This window comes from Mustela lutreola, chromosome 8 (genome assembly GCF_030435805.1).
Source record: "Mustela lutreola isolate mMusLut2 chromosome 8, mMusLut2.pri, whole genome shotgun sequence".
In the NCBI taxonomy this organism is placed as follows: domain Eukaryota; kingdom Metazoa; phylum Chordata; class Mammalia; order Carnivora; family Mustelidae; genus Mustela; species Mustela lutreola.
The window spans coordinates 28,058,158-28,083,219 of record NC_081297.1 but is presented as its reverse complement, the minus strand read 5'-3'; the positions used below and the strand labels follow the sequence as shown (position 1 = coordinate 28,083,219).

The 25,062-nt window shown below is 45.4% G+C and overlaps 1 protein-coding gene across 6 annotated transcripts in view; it reads left to right on the top strand.

The window, feature by feature from the left end:
* CAMK1D (calcium/calmodulin dependent protein kinase ID) overlaps positions 1-25,062 on the top strand; it is a 435,921-nt gene that overhangs the window by 378,836 nt on the left and 32,023 nt on the right. For all 6 annotated transcript variants that reach the window (XM_059184140.1, XM_059184137.1, XM_059184139.1 and 3 more), the window contains 2 exons: positions 1,629-1,755; positions 19,740-19,815. In XM_059184140.1, coding sequence (XP_059040123.1) covers positions 1,629-1,755; positions 19,740-19,815 — 203 coding nt within the window. The remainder of the gene's footprint in view (positions 1-1,628; positions 1,756-19,739; positions 19,816-25,062) is intronic.

Genomic DNA, 25,062 nt, shown 5'->3' with positions numbered 1-25,062 from the left:
AAACCACTGACAAGAGATGGTCTTGCTTCACTCTTGGGAATGGGAAAAGAGCCAGACCGGAAACAGTGAAGGGAAGTGGCTTCCCCAGCTCCGTCCGATTCTTCCTGTTGTGTTTCCCTTCAGGTTTAATGTAAAGGAGAGACGTGATTTTGCTTATTCACTGGGTCGATCTTTGGAATTTTCCTAGTTGGAGGACAGGAGAGGTGTGAGTCTTCAACATTATCTCCCTCACAGACAATGCCATTGATTGAGGCAGCATTTCTGTGTTCAAGCTCTTCCCAGGCAGGACATCTCCCTCAGTTTCCCTGAGCTCCTCTCTTTATCTCTTTTTTTTTGTTTTTTGGCTAAAAATGATACCCCAATTTTTCACTAACACTGTGCAGTGAAGCTTTCTTCTCATCATTGTCTCCCCTCTGCACCCCTGCGTTGTCTCCCCTCTCCTCTACCTATGGAGCCGCCATGGAGATGACCCCTGATGTGCAGAATGGCAGTGGGGACGGAAACCGTAATCGCACCTCTGCCATGTGTCGAGCGTTACTACCACCTGAGCTCTGTCATGTGGAGAGTTCAGGGAAGCAAACAAAGACCACCGCAACCCATGTTTTCCAGAAAGACAAACAGAAGCTCAGGGTGCTTAAGGGCACCTGACTACAAAGTGCTGCATCTTCTGTGATGACGTCCCTCTATCTCCCAGGAAGCAGAGTGAGCGGGCATCAGCGGGCTCAGGAAATGGAAAGCAGGATGCAGCAGCAGGAACAGCAGGCCATGGGGTGTTACCAAAGGCGGGGAGAGAGGCCCTTGGATTAGAGTGAGGTTGCTAACAAGGGTCAGAAAAAGAGAACAGGGGAGCCCCTGCAGAAGTCATTTTGTTTCTGGGGATCCCCTCTGTCTCAACCCAAGAAATAAGCTGTCAAGTCTGAGAGGTTTTTGAGGCTGCCCCAATGTAAGGTTCACTTTTTGTTTGTTTGTTTGTTTGTTTGTTTGAAATAGACAAAGTACTGATAAGGGAAAAGGATTTACCTTTCTTGAATACCTCTAAGCGTCCAGTACTTTGTGGGTTCTGTTCATCGCTCTTACTAAACACTGCTTTTCTTTATGCATTTACGAATACGAAGGTCAAGCTGTTCTTAAACTGTGATTAGGTTGTGTGGCTTGATCAGAAAGGATAAATGCTTAAAATCTGCATCAGCGTGGTGGAACTAGAGGATGTTATGCCAATAAGTGAAATAAGTCAGTCGGAGAAAGACAATTATCATACAGTTTGACTCATATGTGGAACATAAGAAATAGTACAGGGAATCTTAGTGGAAAACTCAATGGGGAGTCATCAGAGAGGGAGACAAAGCATGAGAGACTCTTAACTATGGGGAACAAACTGGGGGTTGCTGGAGGGGAGGCGGGGGGGAAGGGGTACCTGGGTGATGGCCATTAAGGAGGGCACGTGATATGATGAGCACTGGGTGTTACATGGAACTGATGAATTATTGAACACAACATCTGAAACTAGTGATGTACTATATATGTTGGCTAATTGAATTTAAATTAAAAAAGATTTTGTGGCTTGGCAAGTCTCCCACAGTGAAGTCAGCTTTAAATACACTTCACCCATTTTGTTCTTTTTTTTCCAGCCTGAAAATCTGTTGTACTACAGTCAAGATGAGGAATCCAAAATAATGATCAGTGACTTCGGGTTGTCAAAAATGGAGGGCAAAGGAGATGTGATGTCCACAGCCTGTGGGACCCCGGGCTACGTTGGTAAGAAGCGTGTGTGTGTGTGTGTGTGTCCAGGTCCCCTGTGTCTGTCTTCAGAGCTGCAGACTGGAGCAGGATCACAGCTGCCTTCATTCCTCTTGAGGGGAGAATTAAATTGTTGAGAGACATTGGAACGAGTTAGAAGAGAAGCAGTTTCCCCTGAAACCTTTTAATAGTTGGGGAGAAATTCTGTCTGAATTGGGTGTGGGCCTGAGTTGATTTGGATGAATTCCCAGGGTTTTGATGCAAGAAATATCACATACATGTCCGTGTTTTCAAGGGGCTTCCAGTGAGGCAGTGAGATAATGATGAGGTACAGACACAAATAAAACAAGTGAAATGTTGCAATAGCAGCAGCCAGAAAGAGGACATCAATAGGAAGAATCTGCTTCGTGCCTTGACGAAGTCACTTAGGAGTCGCCTGCCAATCCCAGTCGCTACTGGAAAAGCCAAGAATTAAGGTCCTTCCTAAAATCAGACCCCCACATTCTTTGTACCAAACATTCAGAATGCAGAAAAGGCATGCTGAAAAGCATCTTCTCTCTTTGGGGGACCTGGAGAAAGGCCATGGGCGCTCTTGGTGAAGTTTTCGAGACTTTGATATACACAAATATATTCACTCGTGCAGCAAATGTATACTGAGGTGCCTACTATGTGCCAGCTGCTGTCCTAGGCACTGGGGTGAAGGCAGTGCATGAGACACACGGGGCTCCTGCCCTCATGGGATTTACCTTGTAGCTGGGAGAGACAGATAACTGACAAAGACGCGAAGAATGGGATTGTTTTAGGCCGAAAATAAAATGGAAGCTTGCAATAGAGCTGCAAGGCGCTGGGGGGATTAGGATGGCTAAGGGCACAGGAACGAGAGTTGGGTATTCACCTACATGTGGACAAGCAGCCACCCTTGGGCCTGTGAGGAGGCAGAGTGTCCTGGGGAGAGGCGTCTGCTTGGTGCCAAAGCCTGGAGTGGGAAAAGCCTGTGGAGAGGGTACAAGCCGGAAATGTCTGAGAGCAGGCAGAAATGCGGTTTGGAAAATGGAGACCAAGGCTGAATTCTCATGGTACACACTGTGATAGCTTTTCCTAATAAGAACAGGAAGCCCGTCCTGAAAGAGAGGAGGGAACGTTCTATGACTGCCATTCCTGTCTGGTTTTAGGTACGACGACAAGACATCTGTCATCTGAGTGGTCTCGTTCTGTTTAGATGTGAGATGCTGATGAGTCTGGGAACTGGGGACAATGTGTAGATGTGGCCCTTGATGTTACTTGATGTTACTCCCCTAAGTGGTCACAAGTAATCCCATTGTCAGATATGGAATTTTCTTTGAGTGAAGAGGAAGAGGAGCCCTGTGGGAATGTAATAGTTCCAATCATTCATGTTTGTTGAGCACTGAGATGCCTGGGGATACAGATGAGATGCCTTCCTCTTAGAGCAAGGAAGGGGCTTCACTGCGGAACCCATAACTTGTTGACATCTATATGCCTTGAGCTGTGAGCAGCAGAGTTTGGGCTGTTTCCTCCTCACCCCATCCCCACCCAGGCTCATGCCAAACTTCTATTCAGCCGTCAAAGCCCACTTTACATGTTGCCCCCTTTTGGCTGCTTTCTCAATAACCATTCTCTCTTTTGTCATCCCAGTTCTTTTCCTGACCATTTTTTCACATCGCTCTGACTATATTGCAAAGCAGTGTCCATATGTATTGGTATCTCTTTCCCAGCGCACTGCGGGTTTTTCCACAGCGGGGATTATCTTATCCATCTCTGCACAGATGCTTGTTAAATTGATTTTAAAAAGCCCCAACGTTCATGAAAAATAGCATTTTCTCTCTCGCCTCTTCTTCTAGTCATTTAGTATGCTTTTATTAAATTCCTGTTATGCGCTGGCCTCAGTGGTTGAGTGTTGGGAATATGAATATGAAGGAATGGAGTTTCTGACTTCAAAATGCTCACAGTATTGTGAGAGACAGAGGGAAAACAGACAAATTGAATAATGTCTGGTAAGTGCTACATTATTCATCACTTAAGGATTATTTATTTAGTGCCTACCTGCTGTTCTAGGTACTGGGGCTGCATCAGTAGAAAGGAAAAGAAAAAAACAGATAAAAGTCTTTGCCCTCAATCAAGGTGCTTACATTTGAGTGAGAGGGAAACAGACTGTATGCAAACCTCCAAGTCTCTTAATATCTTAGATTGATAAGTGCTATGGAGAAAAATAAAACAGGAAAGAGAATAGGGTGTGTGTGTGCGCATTTGTAGGGGATTACAATTTTAAATAAAGTAATCAAGGCGGCCCTCACAAAGAGGGTGACAGTGAGGTCAAGACTTGACAGAAGTGAAGTGAAGATGCTGGCCATTTGTTATTTGGAGGAAGGTGCAAAGGCCCTGAGGCAGGGGTATGTGGGGGAGCAACAGGGGTGGGGTGAACAAAGAGGAGAGCAGTAGAAGGTAAAGTCAGAGAAGGAACAGGCAGAGCATGTGCAGACAAGGACTTAGAAGTCATTATCAGGACTATGGTTTTTCCTTAGGGTGGTGGGAAGCCCCGGGAGGGTTCTGAGGAAAGGCATAGCATGATCTAACTTCTACCAGGATCCTTCTTGGTGACAGGTGGGATTAGGAGAGATGCCAGGGTGCAGGACCAGGATGGAAGAAGGGAGACCAGTTAGAAGGCTCTGGAATTATGTGAGAAAATAAGTGGGTCTAGCCTAGGTTGGGCAGAGTGGACATGGTGAGATGTTGTCAGATTCTAGGTAAAATTTGAAGGTAATGTTCTGGAGATTTTCTGGAAAACTAAAAGTAGGGTTTGAGAGACATAAATCAATGATCATTCTAAGGGTTTTTTGTTGTTGTTGTTTTTTAGCCTGAGCCCCAGGAAGAATACAGTTTCCCTTACTTGACAAGTAAAAGTCTGTGGAAAGAGCAGGTTGCAGAAATATTACCAGGGGCTTAGATTCTGATTTGTTAAAGTTTGCAAGGTTGAGAAGGCAAGTTGGAACACGAGTCTGGAGTTCTGGAGAGAGATCTGGTCTGCAGTAAGATACAGTCCATTCTCATTATGCACAGTAGTGACATTCTGTGACATCAACTCAACCCTGAACTAGTAAATACTGACCCACTGTTTCCAGGGGAGATCAGGGTCAGGTTCCTCATGAGCCCTACATTTTCGTCTACTGATTGATGCATGACCTTGTTTTATCCTGTATTTCTGCTCAGTGACACCTTATTTAATATATAGTTTTGATTCATGAACGTTGAACTCATGGTCTACACCCCATAACTTATGCCTAAATGAAGCTTATCTAGCCCATGTTTTCTCTATAAGCATGTCTCTGCTTTCTTGTGCTGGGAACACTAAACGGCACTCATCACTGCACTTGGGGACTATTTTAACCCATGAATCTACAAAATGCGTGGAAATGAAAAACATGACACTAACTGGACCATAAAAATGATACTTGTTTATAGCATGAGAGTCTAAACAGGAGGGCAGAGTGTCCCCTTGTTCGACCTTGGCTGGGGACATGCACCTTGGAAACTCAGCCTGAGTCTCTCTGCTCATGTCCACACATGACCTCAAAGGCATGGCAAGTATTGATTTGGGGGCTACAAATTTTAGCAAGTAGGCAAATTTACAAGTATGGAAACCGTGTGTCATGAGGATGTCATGTATTTGGGGGCTGACAGCCTCCAGATGTATTTTGAAGCTGTGAACTTGAATGAAATGGCCAAGGTGGGGACAGGGGAAAATGGAGGAGAAGAAAGGTCCCAGGGCTGAGTCCTGGAGACCCTGGGACTGTGCGGGGGCAGTGTGTGAAGCAGGAAGAGAACCAGGGCCCTGTGGTATCTTGGGAAGTGCTTTGGGTTAGAGAAAGTACTTGTGTCAATCGTTGCTATTAAATCAAGTAAGAAGAAGACTGGGTATTGACCTTCACTTTGGGGGCCTTACATTATGGATCAATTGAACAATTGGTTGATTAAGCCAGTGGGAGCCTGAAAGCCAGTGGGCAGAAAGGGAAGCTAGTTTTTGTAAAGAGGAACTGAGCACGCTGTCAACCCTGGGGCTGGACACCACCACTCCCACCTGCCCCGGGCCACTGACTTATCTCTGCAAGGCCTTGGAATTTGGGATCCTAAACAAAGAAGCCACAGCCCCACCTCTACTGGTCAGTTTCAATTGGAACACAGCAGAGCCCAGTCCCAGTCAGCACTCCAGAATCTGGGGGCTGTGCTGTCCAGGAGCCCAAGCCACACGCCGAGGGCTACTGTCTGCTTTCAGCTCTGGTTCACGCTTCTAGGTAGAAGTATCTGTTTCAATCTGTGAAAGCTATTGTTTGGTTGTGTTTATTCTTACTGCTATTGCCTAAATGTCTATTCAGCTAAATAGTGAATTTTGGCAATGTCAAGATTGCTTCAATTTAAATGAGCTCTCTCTCATAATGAAGAAGTGATGAAAAGAAGGGGTGTTTATCCCAAGTATCTCAGTGCACATGGTGCCTGAGAAGGCAAAGGGATCTGAGTGCCTTGAGCTTCATCCTTTACCCTTAACAGTTGTCCAGATATTACATGTAGTTTATAAGGAACCAGGATGCTTGCAGACTGTCGCGTCACTGATGGCAGGAGACTCCGGGCATTTCAACATCACTGCGTATGGGGTTCCCACTGCCATCAGCTCCTAGAGCTTGCACTAACTGTTAAGGCCCCTCCAATGGAGTCGGGCCAGTGGGCAATACAGACGCACATAAGGTAGCATGTTTGCAGCGTGTTGTGACTAACATATTTCAGAAGCAACGTTACAAATACAGGAGAGATTGGGATCAGCAAGGTCTAGAATGACCAGGGAAAAACTCGGGGAAGAGGCTTACAACATGAAGAGTAGAATTCTGGGCCAAGATGGGGAGAGTTCCAGATGTGGGTAAGCAGAAGAACAAGGCCCAGAGTTCAGAACTGCTGCTTAGCAGGTGTGGAAGAAATGAATAGACTCATCTGACTCAGGGGGGGCTCGCACATACAGGTACGTGGAGATAATGTAGAAGAACTGATGGGGCTGTCTGGTGGCAATCGGCTTCTCAGGGTAACATAGGAGCCATCAGTACGGTATTGGCCTGGCTTTGGAATCCATTTAATTGAGCCAGGTGTGACATTCCCCCCAGGTGTCACCAATAAGGGAAAAGTCTGAGCTAGGAAAGTTAGTAAATTACTTACGTTACTTGTTCTTCTGTGTTAACTATATATCCAAATGGTCTCTCTTGACTCTGAATAGAAGCAGCAAATCACAGGAAGCACCCATTCTAATTGTGTAACTGATAAACCAAAGACGACACAGGGATGCCTCTTGGTGCAGGAAAGTCTGCTGTTTGATTTCTTGACGTCACTGTTTCTGTGCTACTGTGATTTATCCAATTCTGTGGGTCTCGTTCTCCTGATTTCAGAAAGAAAAGTAAGCAGTTTAGAAGACCTTCAAACCATGTTCTGTAGATTAAGCAACAGCATGCCTTGCCAGAGGAGGGCAAGAACGGGCTCTCTTGCTAGCAGGGGGACTTAGGAATCCCAAACTTCACTTTAGAAGGAAAAGAAGGCAGGATGGTAGAGACCTAAATTGCTTTGTGATGTTTCTGAGCTACTTAAGACTTTTCTTTTACATCGAGCGGTACTAGAGTAATGGTCTGCCACTGTGCCCAGGCTTTTCGTCTGGTGTGCATGCCAGCAACCACAGTGTTTCCTTGTGGGACGTTACTCAAGAGGAAGGCACCCTTACATCCGGTCCACCACTGTGTTCACCAGCAGAACCACACCACGGTCCTTCATGTGGTGGCTGATTGTCATGCAACCCTCCTGGTACTAATGCTGCGGGAAAGGAGTCCTGCTTTCCTTCCGTAATTTACATGGAATGTTACCAGCCCAAATCTTTGGGCTAGCCCTGGCTAAAATAGTTGAAACAAGTTTCATCGTCTTCTCTTGTGAATGGAAATGAAGAAAGGTGGGTCGATATTCTCAGCATATTTTCTGACAGAGTTACAGGAATGCCCTTCATTCATGAGACCGTGATATTCTTAGAGCTTGATTTGGGACTTGCGGCTCTGGTGAGATCTTGGAAAGCCGTGGTAGCAGCTAGCATGGTGTTGGGACGAGAACCTCTGTTCTCCAAGCCACCTAGCCCCTAGTTGGTGGCAGTCACAACCCTGAGACTTGAATGCCTGTAACCTGCATATTTCTGCCATTGGTTAGACACATGGGAGGCCTGAACCCTTCATTAAACTCTTGGGTTCTCAGTTTCTTGGGTGGACTAACTGACCTCCGTGATATTCTCTGGTTCTGCCATCCTTTATCTCTAGAGACATGTGACTCACTATCATTTAAGTGTGTAAATATCCATGTGTCGAGGATATTGACACCATTTTCCCCCCATCTTCACTCAGAACAGATAAAGAAAAAAATAGAATAAGTTGCCATCACCTGTTTTTGTCCTTGTCCGCAGCCTGTCACGGTGATTCCTCGCATCTTTCCCTGTGCCCTCGGCTCCAATCCCTTCGTCCTCACTCTTCTGTTTCGCCATTTCTCCCACAGAGCTTGATTTTATATTTTCTCCCTTAAATATCACACTTCAGTATACAGCTATAAGCATCACTTTCTTCTCATCCTCTCAGACCACTGGTGGTGAAACAGGGTTTATAGAACTTGGAAATGGCCATGCAGGGCACAGATGGGTAGACAGAGGACCTGGATAAGAATTTTCTCCTTCCTTCTCTCTCAGCAGTTAGTCAGTGGCAACTAGCAGTGAGGGTTTCATCACCCCAGGTGTTGCAACCAGACCCCATTTGTTAGAGAGTGGGGAGGCTGCTCCTTCTATTAGCCTGATAGGGACAGAAGCTGCTTGTCAGCATGTGGGCAGAGGACCCCTAGCCACGTCTTGGAGGAGCCCCCACTCCACATGCCCAGCCCCCCAACTCAGTCCGCTAACTGTGTGTATAGCACTTTTCACCCTTCTGTAATTTCCGGATGGCTCCTCTCTATATCACACTGGGATGGGGTGGCATAGTTTCTAAATTGCTTCCACTTTGCTGTGGTGGTGAGGGGGGAAAGAAGCCTTGCGGCATTTTGGGAACTTACTCCTTTTTTTTTTTCTTTTAATGATTAAAAACTAAAACACAAGGAATGCCTGTAAAGTTCCTCTTATTATTATTTTTTGTTAACATGTAATGTATTATTTACCCCAGGGGTACAGGTCTGTGAATCATCAGGCTTACACAATTCACAGACTCACCATAGCACATACTCTCCCCAATGTCCATCACCCAGCCACCCTTTCCCTCCCCTCTCACCCCTGCAGCAATCCTCAGTTTGTTCCCTGAGATTAGGAGTCTCTTATGGTTTGTCTCCCTCCCTGATCCCATCTTGTTTCCTTTTTTCCCTCCCTTCCTCCCCACGATTCCCCACCCTTCCTCTCAAATTGCTCATATCAGAGAGATCATATGATAATTTTCTTTCTCTGATTAACTTTTTATTGCTCAGCATAATACCCTCTAGTTTCATCCATGTTGTTACAAATGGCAAGATTTTGTTTTTTGATGGCTGCATAGTATTCCATTGTATATATACACCACATCTTCTTTCTCCATTCATCTGTTGATGGACATCTAGGCTCTTTCCATAGTGTGGCTATTATAGACATTGCTGCTTTAAACATTGGGTGCGTGTGGCCCTTTAGATCACAACTTTTGTATTTTTAGAGTAAATACCCAATAGTGAGATTGCTGGGTCATAGGGTAACTCTATTTTCAGCTATTTGAGGAGCCTCCATGCTGTTTTCCAGAGTGGCTTCACCAGCTTGCATTCCCACCAACAGTGTGGGAGGGTTCCCCTTTCTCTGCATCCTTGCCAACACCAGTCATTTCCTGACTGGTTAATTTTAGCCATTCTGACTGCTGTGAGGTGGTATCTCACTGTGGTTTTGATTTGTATTTCCCTGATGCCGAGTGATGTGGAGCACTGTTTCATGTGTCTGTTGGCCATGTACATTTCCTCTTAATCTTCAGGCCAAACTTGTCAGATTTCAGAAGCAGCAAAGTAGCCATCCCATTGCCCTGGATCTTGGGACAACCTCTAAAGGAACACATCACAGGCTTATTTCTCGCCACGTTGCTCTGAATTGCCTCACTCAGAACATTTCCCTTCCTCCCTCCCACTGAATTCCAGATCTCTCCCACATTTTCAAACACACAGCTGCCCCCACCCCACACCATTTTCCACTCCCTTCCCATTCCTTAGCCTTGCCCTTCCTCCTACCGGCCACATTCTGGCTTTGGTAGCATTTGAATGGTAACCCAGCTCCGATCAGGATGGTAATTATAAACGGGGACAGTGCTTCCGAGGGGACTTTTCATGCCTGTGGTAAAATTCAAAGGCTACTAGGAAAATCTGAGCAAGCTGCCGCTTTGTGATGCATTTTTAGTCAATTACAACTCTAAGAGCAGGACAAGAAAGGGCAAAGGGACTTGTATCAGCAGAAGGACAGAGTTGTCCCAAGAGCACGCGACGACTCTGACCTGCCGTGACTTTGGAGGGAAGGCAAACCACAGGCGAAGAATGAGTCCATATTTCAGTTGTATTTTGATGTGCCGGCAAATCCAGATGTGTGACACAACACCATTTATGAGGGCACTCACGGTAAAGCCCTTTGTTACCCAGGTTTTTTTTTTTCTTTTTTAATCCCCCTGCTGCTGGATGTTCCACCGACAGAAAGGGTTCGGATGCTGCGTCATCAGTCCTGCTCTGTGTTGTCATCAGTTCCTCCCGAGGCCAAATTCTACCCTGAAATGGATGCCTGAATTTTATTTCCCTTCGTCTGTGGAATTCTACTTGTCATCCCTGGACAGGCAGCCGCTGGGTAGAAATGTCCTGTTTCTCTCCCAGCGTTTTAAAGAAATCCCCCTCACCACTTCTCAGACACGCACTGTCACTGACTCTTTGGGGCTGGATTACGATTTGATTTAAGGCCCTGTTTACTCATTCACCAACAAGGGAGCTGTTTCTTCTCACTACCTGTGGAAATTCCTCAAAAACAGGAAGACAGGGATCCAAATGGCCAGCCCCAGACACAAATCCCTAACCATATTCCTTAACGTAAAGGGCCCCATGGAACACCTCACTGAGGCTCAGATTCTTTACCGTGAAGACATAACTTCAGGACGAAGCAGCAGGTGCCCTTTGAGACAGGAAACTGAGGCATAGAAAGTTAACAAATTCTCCAAGATATGCCAGCCCTGGGCCCAGGCTGTAATTCTGTCCTCTGATCCATGGCCAGATCATGGAGAGATGCTAGTGCGACTCTCTGTGTGTACCATCGCATCATTTTTAAAAAAATCTTCACTATAATTTCATGATTTCCAGCATTACAGATAACAAATTTGGAGGACAGAATGATTAACAGAGTCCTTATAGTCTGAGAACGGGAGAGTCATAATTTTGGGCCACATGTAGCACCAAGACCAGCATCTTGATATCTTTGTATTTCAACTCAAGGAGTTGGAACATAATTCTTTAAGAAACAAGGAGCCACTGAAGATTTCTGAGCAAGTTCCAAGATTCCTCATCAGTAGTCTGCCCTATTCATGATAATTGGTAAGTTCATTACAGGAGAACCAAAATGTCTTTCCAGAATCCCTCTTGAAATAAGATATGAACATTTTAACTTTCCAAATGAATATACCTGGAATGTTTAAAAGAAAGAGAAAGACCCTACTACAGTCTTTTCTCTGTTGTATTAAAAATGTTGTCCCGAGAAGCCCCCTTCATTTTTCTCCCTATGATCTATCACTGTGTAAGACTGGTCAGTCAGTCGTATCATTTTGAAAGCGCTCTACTAGAAAAGCTCCCCTCTCCCTACTTCTTGGTTAGGCTCCTCCCTGTAAAGGTGCAATCACATTGCCTAACCCAGCTAGTAGAGTGGAACTTGGATCTAGTCCCCCTGACCCCCCAGACCCCATGATCCATGTTCATGAGCCATGATATTAAAAGAGGTCTCCGCTACCTCTGACCAAGATGGACGCTCACGTTTTAGGGACTCTTCTTCCCCTCTGTAACCTACACAAAGTTCAAGTCAAGGGTCTTTCTCCTTGGCCGCTTCAGGGAGGTGAAGCCAGCTAGCAAGAGACACAAATAGACCTTAGACTAGGTCATAGGATGGCAAGCGGCCTGTCTGCTCACCTCTTCCTGCTGACATCGCAAGCACGTTAGACATTTCCAACCCATACCCAAAGACAGGAGCTCATTCAAGGAAAAGTAGAGGGCTGCTAATCTTAGTGTCTGGTCAGCTCTTCTCTGCAAGTAAGGGAAATGGCAAAAGCTTTGCAAACTCCAAAGAATGAGGGAAAAAATTAGGGTGTGCTCATATTTATAAGTAGTCTTCCGGAACAAATTTTTCTAATCTCCTTTTAAGAAAGAATTCTAATTGGGGCCAATGAAGAGAAGAATCTGCTGGAGCTGGGCATCGCCCCCTTGCGGCCATGACAGACTATTCTCATGCCTATGGTGCTGTCAGCAGTGATGAATGGGCAGTTCCTGGGTTGCCGTCTCTAGAACCATCCATGCCTGGACCGACAGGGGACTGGAGAAGTATTTTGAAGAATAAATGAACAAAAAGATCTGTAACTCGACAGACAGAGAGACCAACTAGATAGGAGGTTGGAATAGGGCATTCGAAGGCTCCCTCCAAGTCAAAGATTCAAGTCCTCAAACATGCCCTTGCATCACGCGTGGTCCCAGTTCAGTTCTGATTTCTGAAGGTTCTAATTTTGCATTGGGTGGAAATCTCCATCGATGAATCATTTCCATGATGCAAAGCTAGAATCAAGACAAAGTACCAAACATTATCAAGGATCTGTCCATCCTTAATTCTAAAAAATAATAAAACCTCCATTCTGGTTTTGTTCCTGTGGTTCTCTCAGCCCTTCACCCTTACATAGTAAACTACTGCTAGTTCTAGCTCTAACTTACTATGTAATTGTTTTCATGAAGCCTCATTCCAGTCTGGAGGGTTGGGCTCTGTGAATGTACCCATTTTACAGATGAACCATCTGGAGGCTTACAGAGATCTAATGACTAGCCCAAGTCCACAGGTGTAGTAAGTGGGGAATCCCAGATTTCTTTCACTAAAGAGCAAGTGTGTCTATTTAAAGTTTCTTGCATCCAGACAACTAAAGTTGTTTTGAGTTAAAACCACCTACATCCAGGCAACCATTTCACATCTTCCAGTCCCATTTAATGATAAAATAAGCCTCTGTACCTTTCCTTCTCCTCAGCGCTAAACCGGTTAACTTACAGCACAAAGCAAGGCATAGTCTCACAACACTCTAGCCACAGCCTTTCTTCCCCACCATTTGCCTATTAGAGGTAATATATCCTTTCTTAGATATTTTTAAGTTTTACTTACAGTAAGTGCAGTATTTCTCAGAGCTTTATTCAGAGTTTCAAATCAACATGCCTCCCATCTGGCCACGATCTTGTCTGAAGTAGTCTGATCACCTTCTTTAAGAAGGGAGCCGCGGCTGGCATGACTTCTGTGGTTTGTGTCCACACTCAGCACCCAGGAGAACAAGGGTGCCGCGGGGGGCAGAGCCCAAGGCTGCTTCCTTCATACCATAAAGCCAGTGCCTGAAAATGCAACCCAAGCTATCACGCAATTGAAGAATGCCAGAAACACTGCCTTGGTCCCATGGTTCTGGGACATGGGCTTTCCTTTTCTGGCATTGAGGGCTACTCTTCCCACCCTAGGCTACCCCTTCCTGATGTGTCCCTGGCCTCCACCCACTGGAGACAGTCAACTTTGAGGTACCCAAGGCAGTGGTACTCAACTTCCATACAGGAAGACAAACAGCCTTGGACATGAACTTGGTAACAGGGTGAGATCTTCTCCATCTCCTCCTTTCTCTGCAGAAAGTGCTCTTCAGCACATCCCTGAAAGCGCAGGAAAAGGGAAAATTCCTTTTCTGTTTTTTTAGAGCCTGGGGACTGAGTGCCACCCCCACACCATTAGACGGCTGCTCTTCCCACTTCTAATCTTCTCTTTCAGTAAAGAAAATGGGCAGTTTAATTGTTTTAAAAACAAGATGAAAGGTTTCTGAACTTTTTTCCTTCCCTTTTGAAACCTTTGGAGTCCTTCCCTTTACCCGGAAACCTTGCTCTCAACCAAAATAAAACAGCTTGGGTTTTAGGACGTTTCCCACCCAGTGGAATTTTCCACAGTGGGTTGGTAGTGAGTCTCACAGCAGTAAATTCAATTATTTTACATTTTGAACCAACTGTTTCACTAAAAAGCAGGAGAAAAGCCTCAGACAGGAGGACCACATCTGTTGGTCCAAAGATCTCTCCAGTAGCTCGCGGGTGCTCTGCTAAAGCTGCCTCCTTTACGTGATATCAGAACTTGTATTTGCTGGAGTAAATGAAGCCAGCCAAGGGGATGCTCTTTCTAAGAACACAGAATTGTTAACCTCAAGCTCGGACCAGGAAGGAAGTTCCGAGAGATCACTTAATAGAATATATTTTTCTGACCTTTAGATCTAAAAGTAGTCATTTTGAAATCCCTTTGAAAAAAGGTTTCCCAAGGAGAGTGACACACAGGACAATGGGCCCCATGCAGAGAATTGGGGCTGCTTCTGCCTGTTTTATCCCCCAAATTCATGTCAAGAATAGCCATTTGCTAACCACGCAGAGTGTGCTAAGCCTTAAAAATACAGACCTGAGCTATGTGCCTGTGGTCAAGGGGCATGAAGCCTGGCGGTTGACAGTGTGATTCACACAGGGAGGAAGAGATGCCGAAGGTATGATGGGAGGCCCGGGAGGCTGGCGTGTTACAGGATTTTGGTGGGTGGACCAGGAAACCCAACACATGTCACCCAGGCAGAGCTGCTCCCACTCAACCACTAGCCATCTTGCAAATGCCCGTTTCGGCACCTCCTGGGGCAAGGGGGTCTGCTCCCCTGCCAGCCCCTGACAGCCTCCAGGGACTGGGATTTGAGATGTACCAGAGAAACGCCAGGGTTCTCTTGCCTGAGTCCTTTCCTTCAGTCTAGGCTGTACCAGGAGACTCAGCCCTTTCCTGCTCTGCCTGGGGGCTGATGGCATCACAAACCGGCTGCAATGACTTTTCAAGACAGCTCTCTTTGTCAAGCATCAGTCATATCAATTCAGTTCTTTTAGTTCAAAGCCTTGCTCTCTGAGGAGGTGTGGCGGTGATGAGAGTCACTGTCACCCTCCCACTACATATGAAGTACGTGAGTTGCACTGGTTACAATCAGAAGAAAAAAATGTTTCGGCTTGATGAAGAAGTTCTTTGGTATCTGACATTGTCGGGCAGTGGATTTGTGGGGGGCATGGCTCAGAAAACTCTTCCTGCTTTGCAAGGCCCCTGTTTGACTATCTCTGGGCCTCCTCTGCCTGGAAGCTCATTTGTTGTCTGAGTGTTGGTAAACTGGATGCTGTGGCTTTTTAGAATGACAGCCGAATTCTTGCCAAGGATCGTATGGTATAAGGGAGTGTGGCTGCTTCTCAAAGTGACAGCTGGTCTCTCAAAAGATCCCAGCCAGAGGTGGACCCTCGCAGAGCACAGGCTGCATGCCAGAAGGGCGAGGGAGAGGGTAGGAGGGGGGCCCCAAACCAGGAGAATTCAACAGGTTGGGAAACAAAGGGAACCAACTGCAGGACCCAGAGGAGAGCAGGGGGGAAATACCTCAGCGGATCCCAGGGATTCAGCATGATTTCATGGTCATAGAAAATTGTCAGGAGGGTTTTGAATATTGCCTGAGAATTGTTGCTTTCCAAGAATCACTCCTAGATGAAAAGTAGCTAACAGGATGTAGGTAGGCTTGTTCAAACACTGTCCCAGACAATATTTATTTTTTGTCTTTTAAGATTTTATTTATGTTTTTACTCACCCACCCACCCAGTGGGAGAGGGAGAGAATCTTAAACAGACTTCATGAGCACCGAGCCCAATGCAGGGCTCGATCTCACGACCCTGAGAGCATCACCTGAGCTGAAATCCAGAGTCAGGAGCTTAACCCAGGTGCTCTGTGACCGTTTGGTTTCAAGGATCAAATCAAAAGTGGAATTGGAATGAAGCCCATTGGTGTCTGTTGCTGTGATTCATTTTTTTTTAAAAATTTATTTATTTATTTATTTGTTTATAAACATATAATGTATTTTTATCCCCAGGAGTACAGGTCTGTGAATCACCAGGTTTACACATTGCTGTGATTCATTTTTTAAAAAATGTCTTTGGTTGGTGAGAATACCCTTTCTCAGCTTTCTCTTTTCTCATTGTTACATTACATGTTGGAAGACTTCACTCTCCCCATTTGTCTCAAGTGCAGTGATCTCACCCTTGCCAGAAGGCCAGTGGTTCACCTGCCACTGGTTAAAAAGTGTTTTTATTGTGTTGTTGTTGACAGAACCTAGATAGGACACAACACCAGAAAGAACAAGAAATGTTTGGCACATGTACGGAGACTTCCACTCCCTGTATTGTTACCTTGATGTTTGCATCTTAATCATTTAGAAATCTCCCCGCCAACACCCGTGCTACTAATCCTGGCATCTTTCTGTCCATGGCTGTCTTCTGTCAGTTGCGAGACTAGAAGCATCTGAGAAAGATACAGATCCCTTTTTTAAAAAGACAAAAAACCCCACAAAGCCGTACAATTGATGTTATAAATTTTACCATTTACACAAAATCTCATATTTTATTTTAAGATTTATTTATTTATTTGACAGAGAGAGAGAGAGAGAGAGAAAGAACACAAGCAGGGGGACTGGAAGACAGAGAAGCAGGCTTCCTGCTGAGCAGGGAGCCCGATGCGGGGCTCAATCCTAGGACCCTGGGATCATGACCTGAGCCGAAGGCAGATGCTTAATGGCTGAGCCACACAGGTGCCCCAGAATCTCATATTTTATAAATTACATGTGCCATCTGTGGCTTCAAGAATCTAAACATCTTGGGGTGCCTGGGTGGCTCAGTGGGTTAAGCCGCTGCCTTTGGCTCAGGTCATGATCTCAGGGTCCTGGGATCGAGTCCCGCATCAGGCTCTCTGCTCAGCAGGGAGCCTGCTTCCTCCTCTCTCTCTGTCTCTCTGCCTGCCTCTCTGCCTACTTGTGATCTCTCTCTGTCAAATAAATAAATAAAATCTTAAAAAAAAAAAAAAAAGAATCTAAACATCTCAAGCAATCTTCCTGTTCCGTGTCGCATACAAATCAGTCAGTTCCTTTTCAAGGGCACAGAGGGCCTTGCACTATTCGCCAGAATGCGGGTCACCCTACCAGCCCCTCACCAAGGCGAGATGCTGAGTGTGCACTTGCCCCTGGGTATACAGACTTCTGGAGGGACGCTGTGTTCTTTATTCTTTCGTCTTCAGGATAATGGATGGTGGCCAGAATTTCCCTCTATCTAAAACACAGGGAACGAGGGGGAGGAGAAGAGGAAGAAGATGTTCTTTTAAGGGGCCCTCCCTCTCACCCCCAGAGTGCTGGGGACCTGAGTCTGGGAAGCTCTGAAGAACACAGGGTCAGCTCTTCCTCAGAGTGAAAGCTGCTTTTCAGGGACTGGGACTCTTACCCCTCTACACATCATGGCTCAGGGGATCAGCTCAATCTTTGCTTATAAACTGTGGCATTAACTATTGGAGGTGCCAACCTCTTCCTTCTCAGGGCTCCTTCCCCACGGCTGTCGCCGTGTCACACCTGGTGTGTGACATGAGCTTTGCCCCATATCCCGCACTGAACTCTTGCTGCCCCTGCACCACTGTTTGACACCTGGTACCCTGGGATGGCTGAGACTGGCTGGTTTGCCCTCTCTGTAAGGGGTTCAGCAGATCCCATGACGTGGAAGCCAGGGCTCCTACCCACCAGCCTGGCTCTGTGCTCAGAATATCTGCTGTCTGTCCTGCTGGGAAGTGTCACTGGGTCAGACATCGCCAGTGAGCCTTCTGTGCCTCCTTTGAACTTTCTATCAGGCCACACGGATGGCTCTGGGGGCTAGAAATTAGCTCCTTGCTGATGCAGTCACCTCCCACCATCTGTGCCCTTGTGGTCGCTCGGACCAGAACATCAGCTCAGAGAGAGCATATGTCCTAAATCAGCAGGACATTAATGTGACAAACGTCTCCCTTTTGTCAATTGCCATAGTAGAAGTGTCTGAGAAATATGTTTGTAGCAGTTATAGGGAAAAGGAGGTATTGATGGGTCCAGCCCCCCATTATCCAAGGGCTACTTCAGTTTGTGAGTTTCCTGGCTTTTTGGTTCTGCTTCCCCTTTTACTACTGCATGGAGGGTGAATGGAGCAAAGATAGGACATACAGACATATTTATTTTGCTCTTGATAAAAAAGACAAAAAGTCCAGTTCAAATGTGGAGGAATGGGAGCTGAAATCTAGAAGTAGATTTGGGGTTTATCTGTGGATTGTATTTCTTACCATCATAACCAGAAATAATCAGCAGAAGTTTGTATAAATCCATAGTCCTGCTTAGGAAAATTCATTGTAACAAAGATAAGAGAGGATCTCCCTGTTAGTTTTTCTGCCACAGGACTTTCCTTACAGTAAATATATCCCCATGGATGGAACTGGGATGAGGGTGAAATTGACCAGGTTCAGATCCCAGCTGGTCCATTTCTACTGGGTAGCATCAGAAAAAGAACTTCTCTGAGGCTCATTTCCCTTAGATCAGGGGCAGAGAATGATCATTGCGAGGGTTGTTGAAAGGGTCATAGTCGAAAATACTTATGAATGACCCAGATCATGGCAGGGACATCATTCCCTGTTAGTCCAGTTGGGGAGGAAGTCAGTGTAGAGACTACTTTCTCGCTGGATCATTTGGGGCAGGTTCCTTGACCCATCAGTCCCTCTGGGTCCTGTGACTTGGGAGTCATGATAATAATAATTAAGCCCTTGCCCCCACCAAGGCCAATTAGTGTAAATGAGTTAATTCATCCCAAAGCCATAGAACACACAATCCAGCAGACAGCTTGTCTTACTTTGTCTACTCGCTTAGGTTTTCTGGAAGGTCTATGCTAAAGACACGTCTGTCAAGTGTATTTGGGTAAAAAGGAGATTTTGTTTGTGAAGTTGCACTGTTTTTTCTTGTATTTATTTACTCTTTGCACAAAGATGTGTGACAGCCACTGCCGGTCGGGAGACACTGGGTGTGGGTATCCAGCAGAGGCTCAAGCTGCAAGGCCAGGAACAGAAAGCAAGGCTCTAGGACAAAACAAGCTGAGACCCCCAGGATGGAGGGCTCTTGGGTTAGAACTGAGGAATTGGGAGTTAGGAGCCTTTTTGCTATTTCTTGGGTGAGAAAATGAAATGTTAGTACTGAGGAGGTCACCTGCCCAAAACCTTCCAGACTGAGCTGAAAGCAGGTCTAAGGCAGGTTTCCTAGGACCAGATTTCAGGTCTCCCCTCCCCTGGATTGTGGCATCCATGAAAGTATTAAGAGGGGGCCTCACCTTCACACCCCACGGCACCCAGGAAGGCCCTGCCTTCCACTCCATTCTGCCTTGCCACTCCACTCTGCCCTGGGGCCAGAAATGCTTCCCCAAATTAATTTTAGGGGAAGTCACACCCTAGGCTGTGAGTGGAGGGTATCTTTCTCTGACTCAGTCTTGCCTGAGCTGCGGTACCTAGCCCAGTCCCAATATGAAAGTGTCACCTACTCTAACTGATTGATTGATTGATTGGTTGGTTGAACTTTTTTGTTAATCTTGTTATACACACACACACACGCGCGTGCGCGCGCGCGCATACACGCACACACAGTGTTCTTGTATTTTTTTCTAGTTAGAAAAGCCAATACGTAAATTAAGTTCTATATCTCTACTCAGTTTTTAGCATGATGGAAAGTTCAGCTTGAGAGGCGGACAGAAAAAGAGAAGAAAAATCTAAAAAATGTTTTATGTCTTGGGCATTTAACTTGTCATGCTTGTGTCTCTCCTTTGTCACTCCACAGCTCCCGAGGTCCTGGCCCAGAAACCATACAGCAAGGCTGTTGACTGCTGGTCCATCGGAGTGATTGCCTATATTTTGTAAGTACTGCTGGCCACCTTGGCTCCTTTTTTCTTTCTTTCTTTTTTTCTTTTTTATTGTGTCAAAATATACATAACAAAATTTACCCTTTTAAGCATTTTTTAATGTACAAGTTCAATGGCATCAGGTACCTTCCCAGTGTTGTGCAACCATCACCACCGGCCATCTCTGGAACTTTCTCATCTTCCCAAAGGGAATCTCTGTCCCTGTTAAACACTAACTTCCTGAAGTCCTGGGCAGCCCCCTTCCTATTTTCTGTCTCTGTGAACTCGACTATTCTAGGTCCCTCATGCCAGTGGGATCATATAGCCTTTGTTCTTTCGCAAATGGCTTTTTCATTTATCATAATGTCTTCAAGATTCATCAGTGTTGTAGCAGGTGTCAGAATTTCCTTCTTTTTAGGCTGAGTATTTGTCCGTTTTATGCCTATAATACATTGTTTTTCCATTCAGCCTTCAGTGAACATGGGGTGGTTTCCACCTCATGGCTATTGTGCGTAGTGCTATTATGAGCACAGGTGTACAGACGTCTGCCTTTGGGTCTATACTGGAAGTGGGGTTGCTGGATCGGACGGTGCTTCCATTTAACTTTTTGAGGAGTCTTCACACTCCTTTGTAAGGCAGCACCCTCACTTTACATTCCCAACAGCAACGCACAATGGTTCCTGTTTCTCTACACATTTCCTGACACTGAGTTCCCATGTTTTACAATGGCCATCCTGATCGGTAAGAAGTGCTATCGTTGTGGGTTTGATTTGCAGTCCTCGTTTTTTAAAATTTACTTGTAATGTATTTGTTTGAGTAGAGTTGACACATGGGGTTAACACTAGTTTCAGGTGTAAAACATAGTTGATTTGACAACTCTGTTGGTTATGTTGTGCTCTCCACAAGTGTAGCTGCCCGCTGTCACCTTACAAGGCTGTCACAGTACCATCGGCCATGTTCCCTGGGCTGCCCCTTTCATCCCCATGACATATTCATTCAATCACTAGAGGCCCGGACCTCCCACTCCCCTGCACCCATGTGGCCCATCCCCCAACCTCCTTCTCTCTGGCAACCATCAGTTGTTCTCTCTATTTATAGGTTTGATTCTGCTTTTTATTTGCTTATGTATTTATTTGTTTCATTTTTTAGATCCCACACATGAATGAAATCATATGATATTTGTCTTCCTCGGTCTGACTTAATTCACTTAGCATCATACTCTATAGGTTAATCCATATTGTTGCAAATGACAATTTTTTAGGGCTGAGTAATATTCCTCTGTGTGTATGTGTATCAGTGGACACTTGGGCTGCTTCTCTACCTTGGCTATTATAAATTATTCTCCAATACATTTCTCTTTTGGCTAAAGATGTTGAGCATCTTTTCATGTGCTACCTTGGATTTCCTGGGGCTACAAAGCACTATGAAATTACTAAGAAATCTCCCAAAGAGATCAAAATGAGAAACAGTGTGATAAAAACCAAAATTGAGCCAGTGGAGTCCCCATTTCTTCTCAAGCACCTCATCTCTACAACCAAGAAAAGGCCATCATAAGCATAGGGTTGTTGCGGTTATTTCAAGGTGATCAATTTTGGGTTTTATTATTGTTTTTTATTTTTCTTAAGTCCTCTGTAAAGTTAGTTTTTTATTACAATTTCTTTTTTCAGTGGTACTCTCAAACACTTACTACGGAACATATTCCTAGGGTGGGTTTGTGCCAACTGGCGTCTGTAATGGATAGCAAATGAATTTCATCCTGAGGAAGGGAAGGCTTTCTAGCACATAGAGCCCACTACACACAATGAAAGACCATGGGCGATTGTGATCAGAGAAAGTTCTGGCAATATGTGGCATCCTCAGGGATTGCTGGAAACATCCCCCCTGTGTTGGCTTTGTCTCATTATCTGGAAGGCAAGCAGTCTTTCTACAGTGTACATTCAACTGGGCAGCTTTTGTAGTTTAGTGTGGATTTAGTTGACAGCTCCTGTAGATTCCTGCCATTATCACAGGAATTATCTATTATAATGCCCTTGGCCTCTGTGGCTCCCACTTATGAAAACAGGTAAAGGCCAGGTGCATCTGAGCTGTAAAACGGCCATATTGCACTTATATAGTGCTCTCACTTTCAAAGCACATTGACTGTCTTCTATGGTAATTTCATCATTTTTGGGGGGGATGGGGAAGTTACAGACTGTTTGAGAGTCTGGTGAAAGCTGTGGACCCTCTCCCTTAATAAATTCATACACACCACACACACACACACACACACACACACACCACTTCTGCATATCTCATTAGGGATATGCAGCATTAGGGAGCTTCCTGGGTAAGCAGAAAGCAGACATAGGCCATGTGTTCTTTACTCTGGCTCCTTAAACCCCCTACTGAAATTCTTGTCAGAGGTCCTATCTTGCTAAACTTGACATGGAAGATTGAAAGAAATGAATGACGGGCCCTTCCCCAGAGGACTAAGGCTGGTGTCCTCTAGAGAAATCTGGAGCTTGGTAAAAAGCACCCCTTCATCTGGGCTTCTGCTTGCTTGTTTCTTCACATCTGTTCTGAATTTTGAACCACTACTCTGGTCTAGACTAAAGTCGATAGATTCCCTTGGTATCTATAACTATATTTGAGATTGTCTCCCTGAAGTCTTGGCATGGTGGTAGGGTGTCTACACAGCTATGAGGAGGTACAGATGGCTTTACTGGGATAAGCACTCGTTTCTTAGACAGCTCTGGGTGCTAGAGCAAAACACGGTAGACCAGATGACTTCATCAGCAGGTTTGTTTCTTATACTTTGGAAGGCTGGGAAGTCCAAGATCTAGGTGCCTACTGATTCTGTTCTACCTTGCTGACTGCCATCTTCTTGTTGTGCCCTCGCAAGGCAGAAACAGAACATGCAAGTTCTCTGGTGTCTCTTCTTACAAAGGCACTGATCGCATTATGGAGACCCCATCCTCGTGACCTCAGCTGAACCTAATTAACTCTCAAAGGCCCATTTCCAAAAACCATCACACTGGGGGTTAGGGCTTCAGCCTATGGATTTCAGAGGGACACTCTTCAGTTCAAAGTAAATGATTTGGTTGTACTGTGCACAGTGGAATTATTACAGGGGAATCCCCTTAAAATATGGACATTTCAAGATGGACAGATCTTCGCTTTTTTAATAATTCTAACATCAAACATCTGTATAACAGTGCAGAAATATAAATGTGGTCCCAAGTTTTATCTCCCTTCACCCTCCCTTACAACCCTACAAGATAGAGGCAGTTTTTATTAAACTCGGTGAGAGAAGATAAAACTTCAGGGAGACCAAATAATGTAACTTGGTATCAGAATCGACATTTGAACCCCAGTCCCACTCCGACTTCCAGTCTGGCTCTTTGTGCTAACATGTGCCCTCATGTGCAGATGGGGTCACCCCACTGAGAGGAGAGAGGATGTTTCTTTCCATGTTTTATCCAACTTGCGTTTGTTTATTTCTTTCTGCAAATATTTACTGAATATGTGCCGTGCACCTGTCACTTTGCTAGGGACTGGGAAGGAACACTCAACAGCATATACGCAGCCGCTGTGTTTGTGAATCCGGCTCACAGTCTCGTGAAAGAGACAGGTTTCAAAGAAACCTCATAAGTGAATGTGGAATTTTAATTTTAATAATTTAAATTTAAATTTAATTTAAATAATTTAATTTTAATTTTAATTTTTAAATGCCCCCAACCTCCTTCCCTCTGGCAACCATCCGTTTGTTCTCTCTATTTATAGGTTTGATTATATAGCTTTAAAGGAAGAGCACAAGGGGCCCTGGTACAGTGGGACAGAGCTTCCCTGTTTCTAGCGGGTGGCTGGGGAAGTCTTCTCTGAGCAGAGGACCCAATAAAAGCAAACCTAAATGATGAGTAGATCAGGCAGATAAGGTGTGAGGAGGCAGTGTTCCAGGCAGACTGAATGGCCCGAGCGGAAGATGCTTTCAGCTGCAAGTAAACCAGAAAAACCAGTCTGGGCTGGCATCTGCATTTAGGAGAAGTCCTACCTCACATAATAACAAGTGCATAGGTGGGAAGGCCCCACTAGCGCCGACGTCAGAACCTCAGGTCTTAGCCACCCTTGCTTTCTGCCATCCTTAGTGCATTGGTTTTCCCTTGTGTCCTCCCCAATCAAGCATGATGGCTGCCACAGCTGCAGTCCTCATGGACAGACACAGCATCAACTTGTGGAAGAAGAAGTAGTGTTTACCCGCTGTGTGCCCATAAGAGCCAGACTGTCTTTCCAAGAAGTCCCTCAGCCAGCATTCCCTCATGTCTCCTTGGCCAGAAGTGTCTCCCATGCTCATCTCTAAAGCGGTCCTGGAAGAGAAAATGGCACAATCACAGCCAGTCGAGTGAAGCAGGTGACCATGTGGGGAGGGGCAAATCACAGTCATGCTGGGGACGAAGAAAGCAGGAAACAGATCTGCAGTCGGTAAAGAACGTTTCTGTCATGGCCCATAGGTAGGGCACTGTCAGAAAGTTGAGCCTGGGGTCAGTATGATGTCAAGGCAGGATATCAGCAAAGTTATATTCCAAGGGGTAAGCAAGAGCCTGGTGAAGGAGAGACTTGGCAGAAAGTTTAGGGTTAACAGAGGTTAGTGGGAAGCCAAAGAAGGCTCTGGGCCAGAGCTGTGAACTGACCTGATTTTCACTCAAGGATTACTCCGGCTACTCTGGGAACAGGGGTTGGACGGGGCTGCAGTGGAGGGTGGAGACCACTGGGAGGCGCTGTCAGATGAGCAGTCAGAGTTGTTTCTACCAGGAAGGCTGTGATGGAGTTCAGGTGGTGGATGTATTTTGGATGCAGGAGATAAAGGAGACGGAGGTTTCAAGTGTAAGGCCAAGCCTTTGGCTTAAGCGATCATGTAAATGGCTAAGAAAAAAAGAATTATGGGGTGGCGGGGGCACCAGTTTAGGGGGATCAGTAAGATTAAAAATTTCGTTTTGGGCGTATTGAACTTGAGACCGCTTTGAGATATCCATGGAATAGTGTATGCACATGCGGAAGTCAGAAGTCTGGGGGAGAGATCCAGGCGTAATGTATGTGGGTATAGTTTGACCATAGTACATTCAAATCCTTATCCCGACAATATAGAAGACAATAATTGGCAGGGTTAAAATACAGTATTAAGTAAAGCAATACTATATGTCTTTATTTATATTTTAAGTAAAAACTTCATGAATGTTGATGTGGTGGTTCCCTGGTCACCACTACCTTTGTCCTAGAGATTAGTCT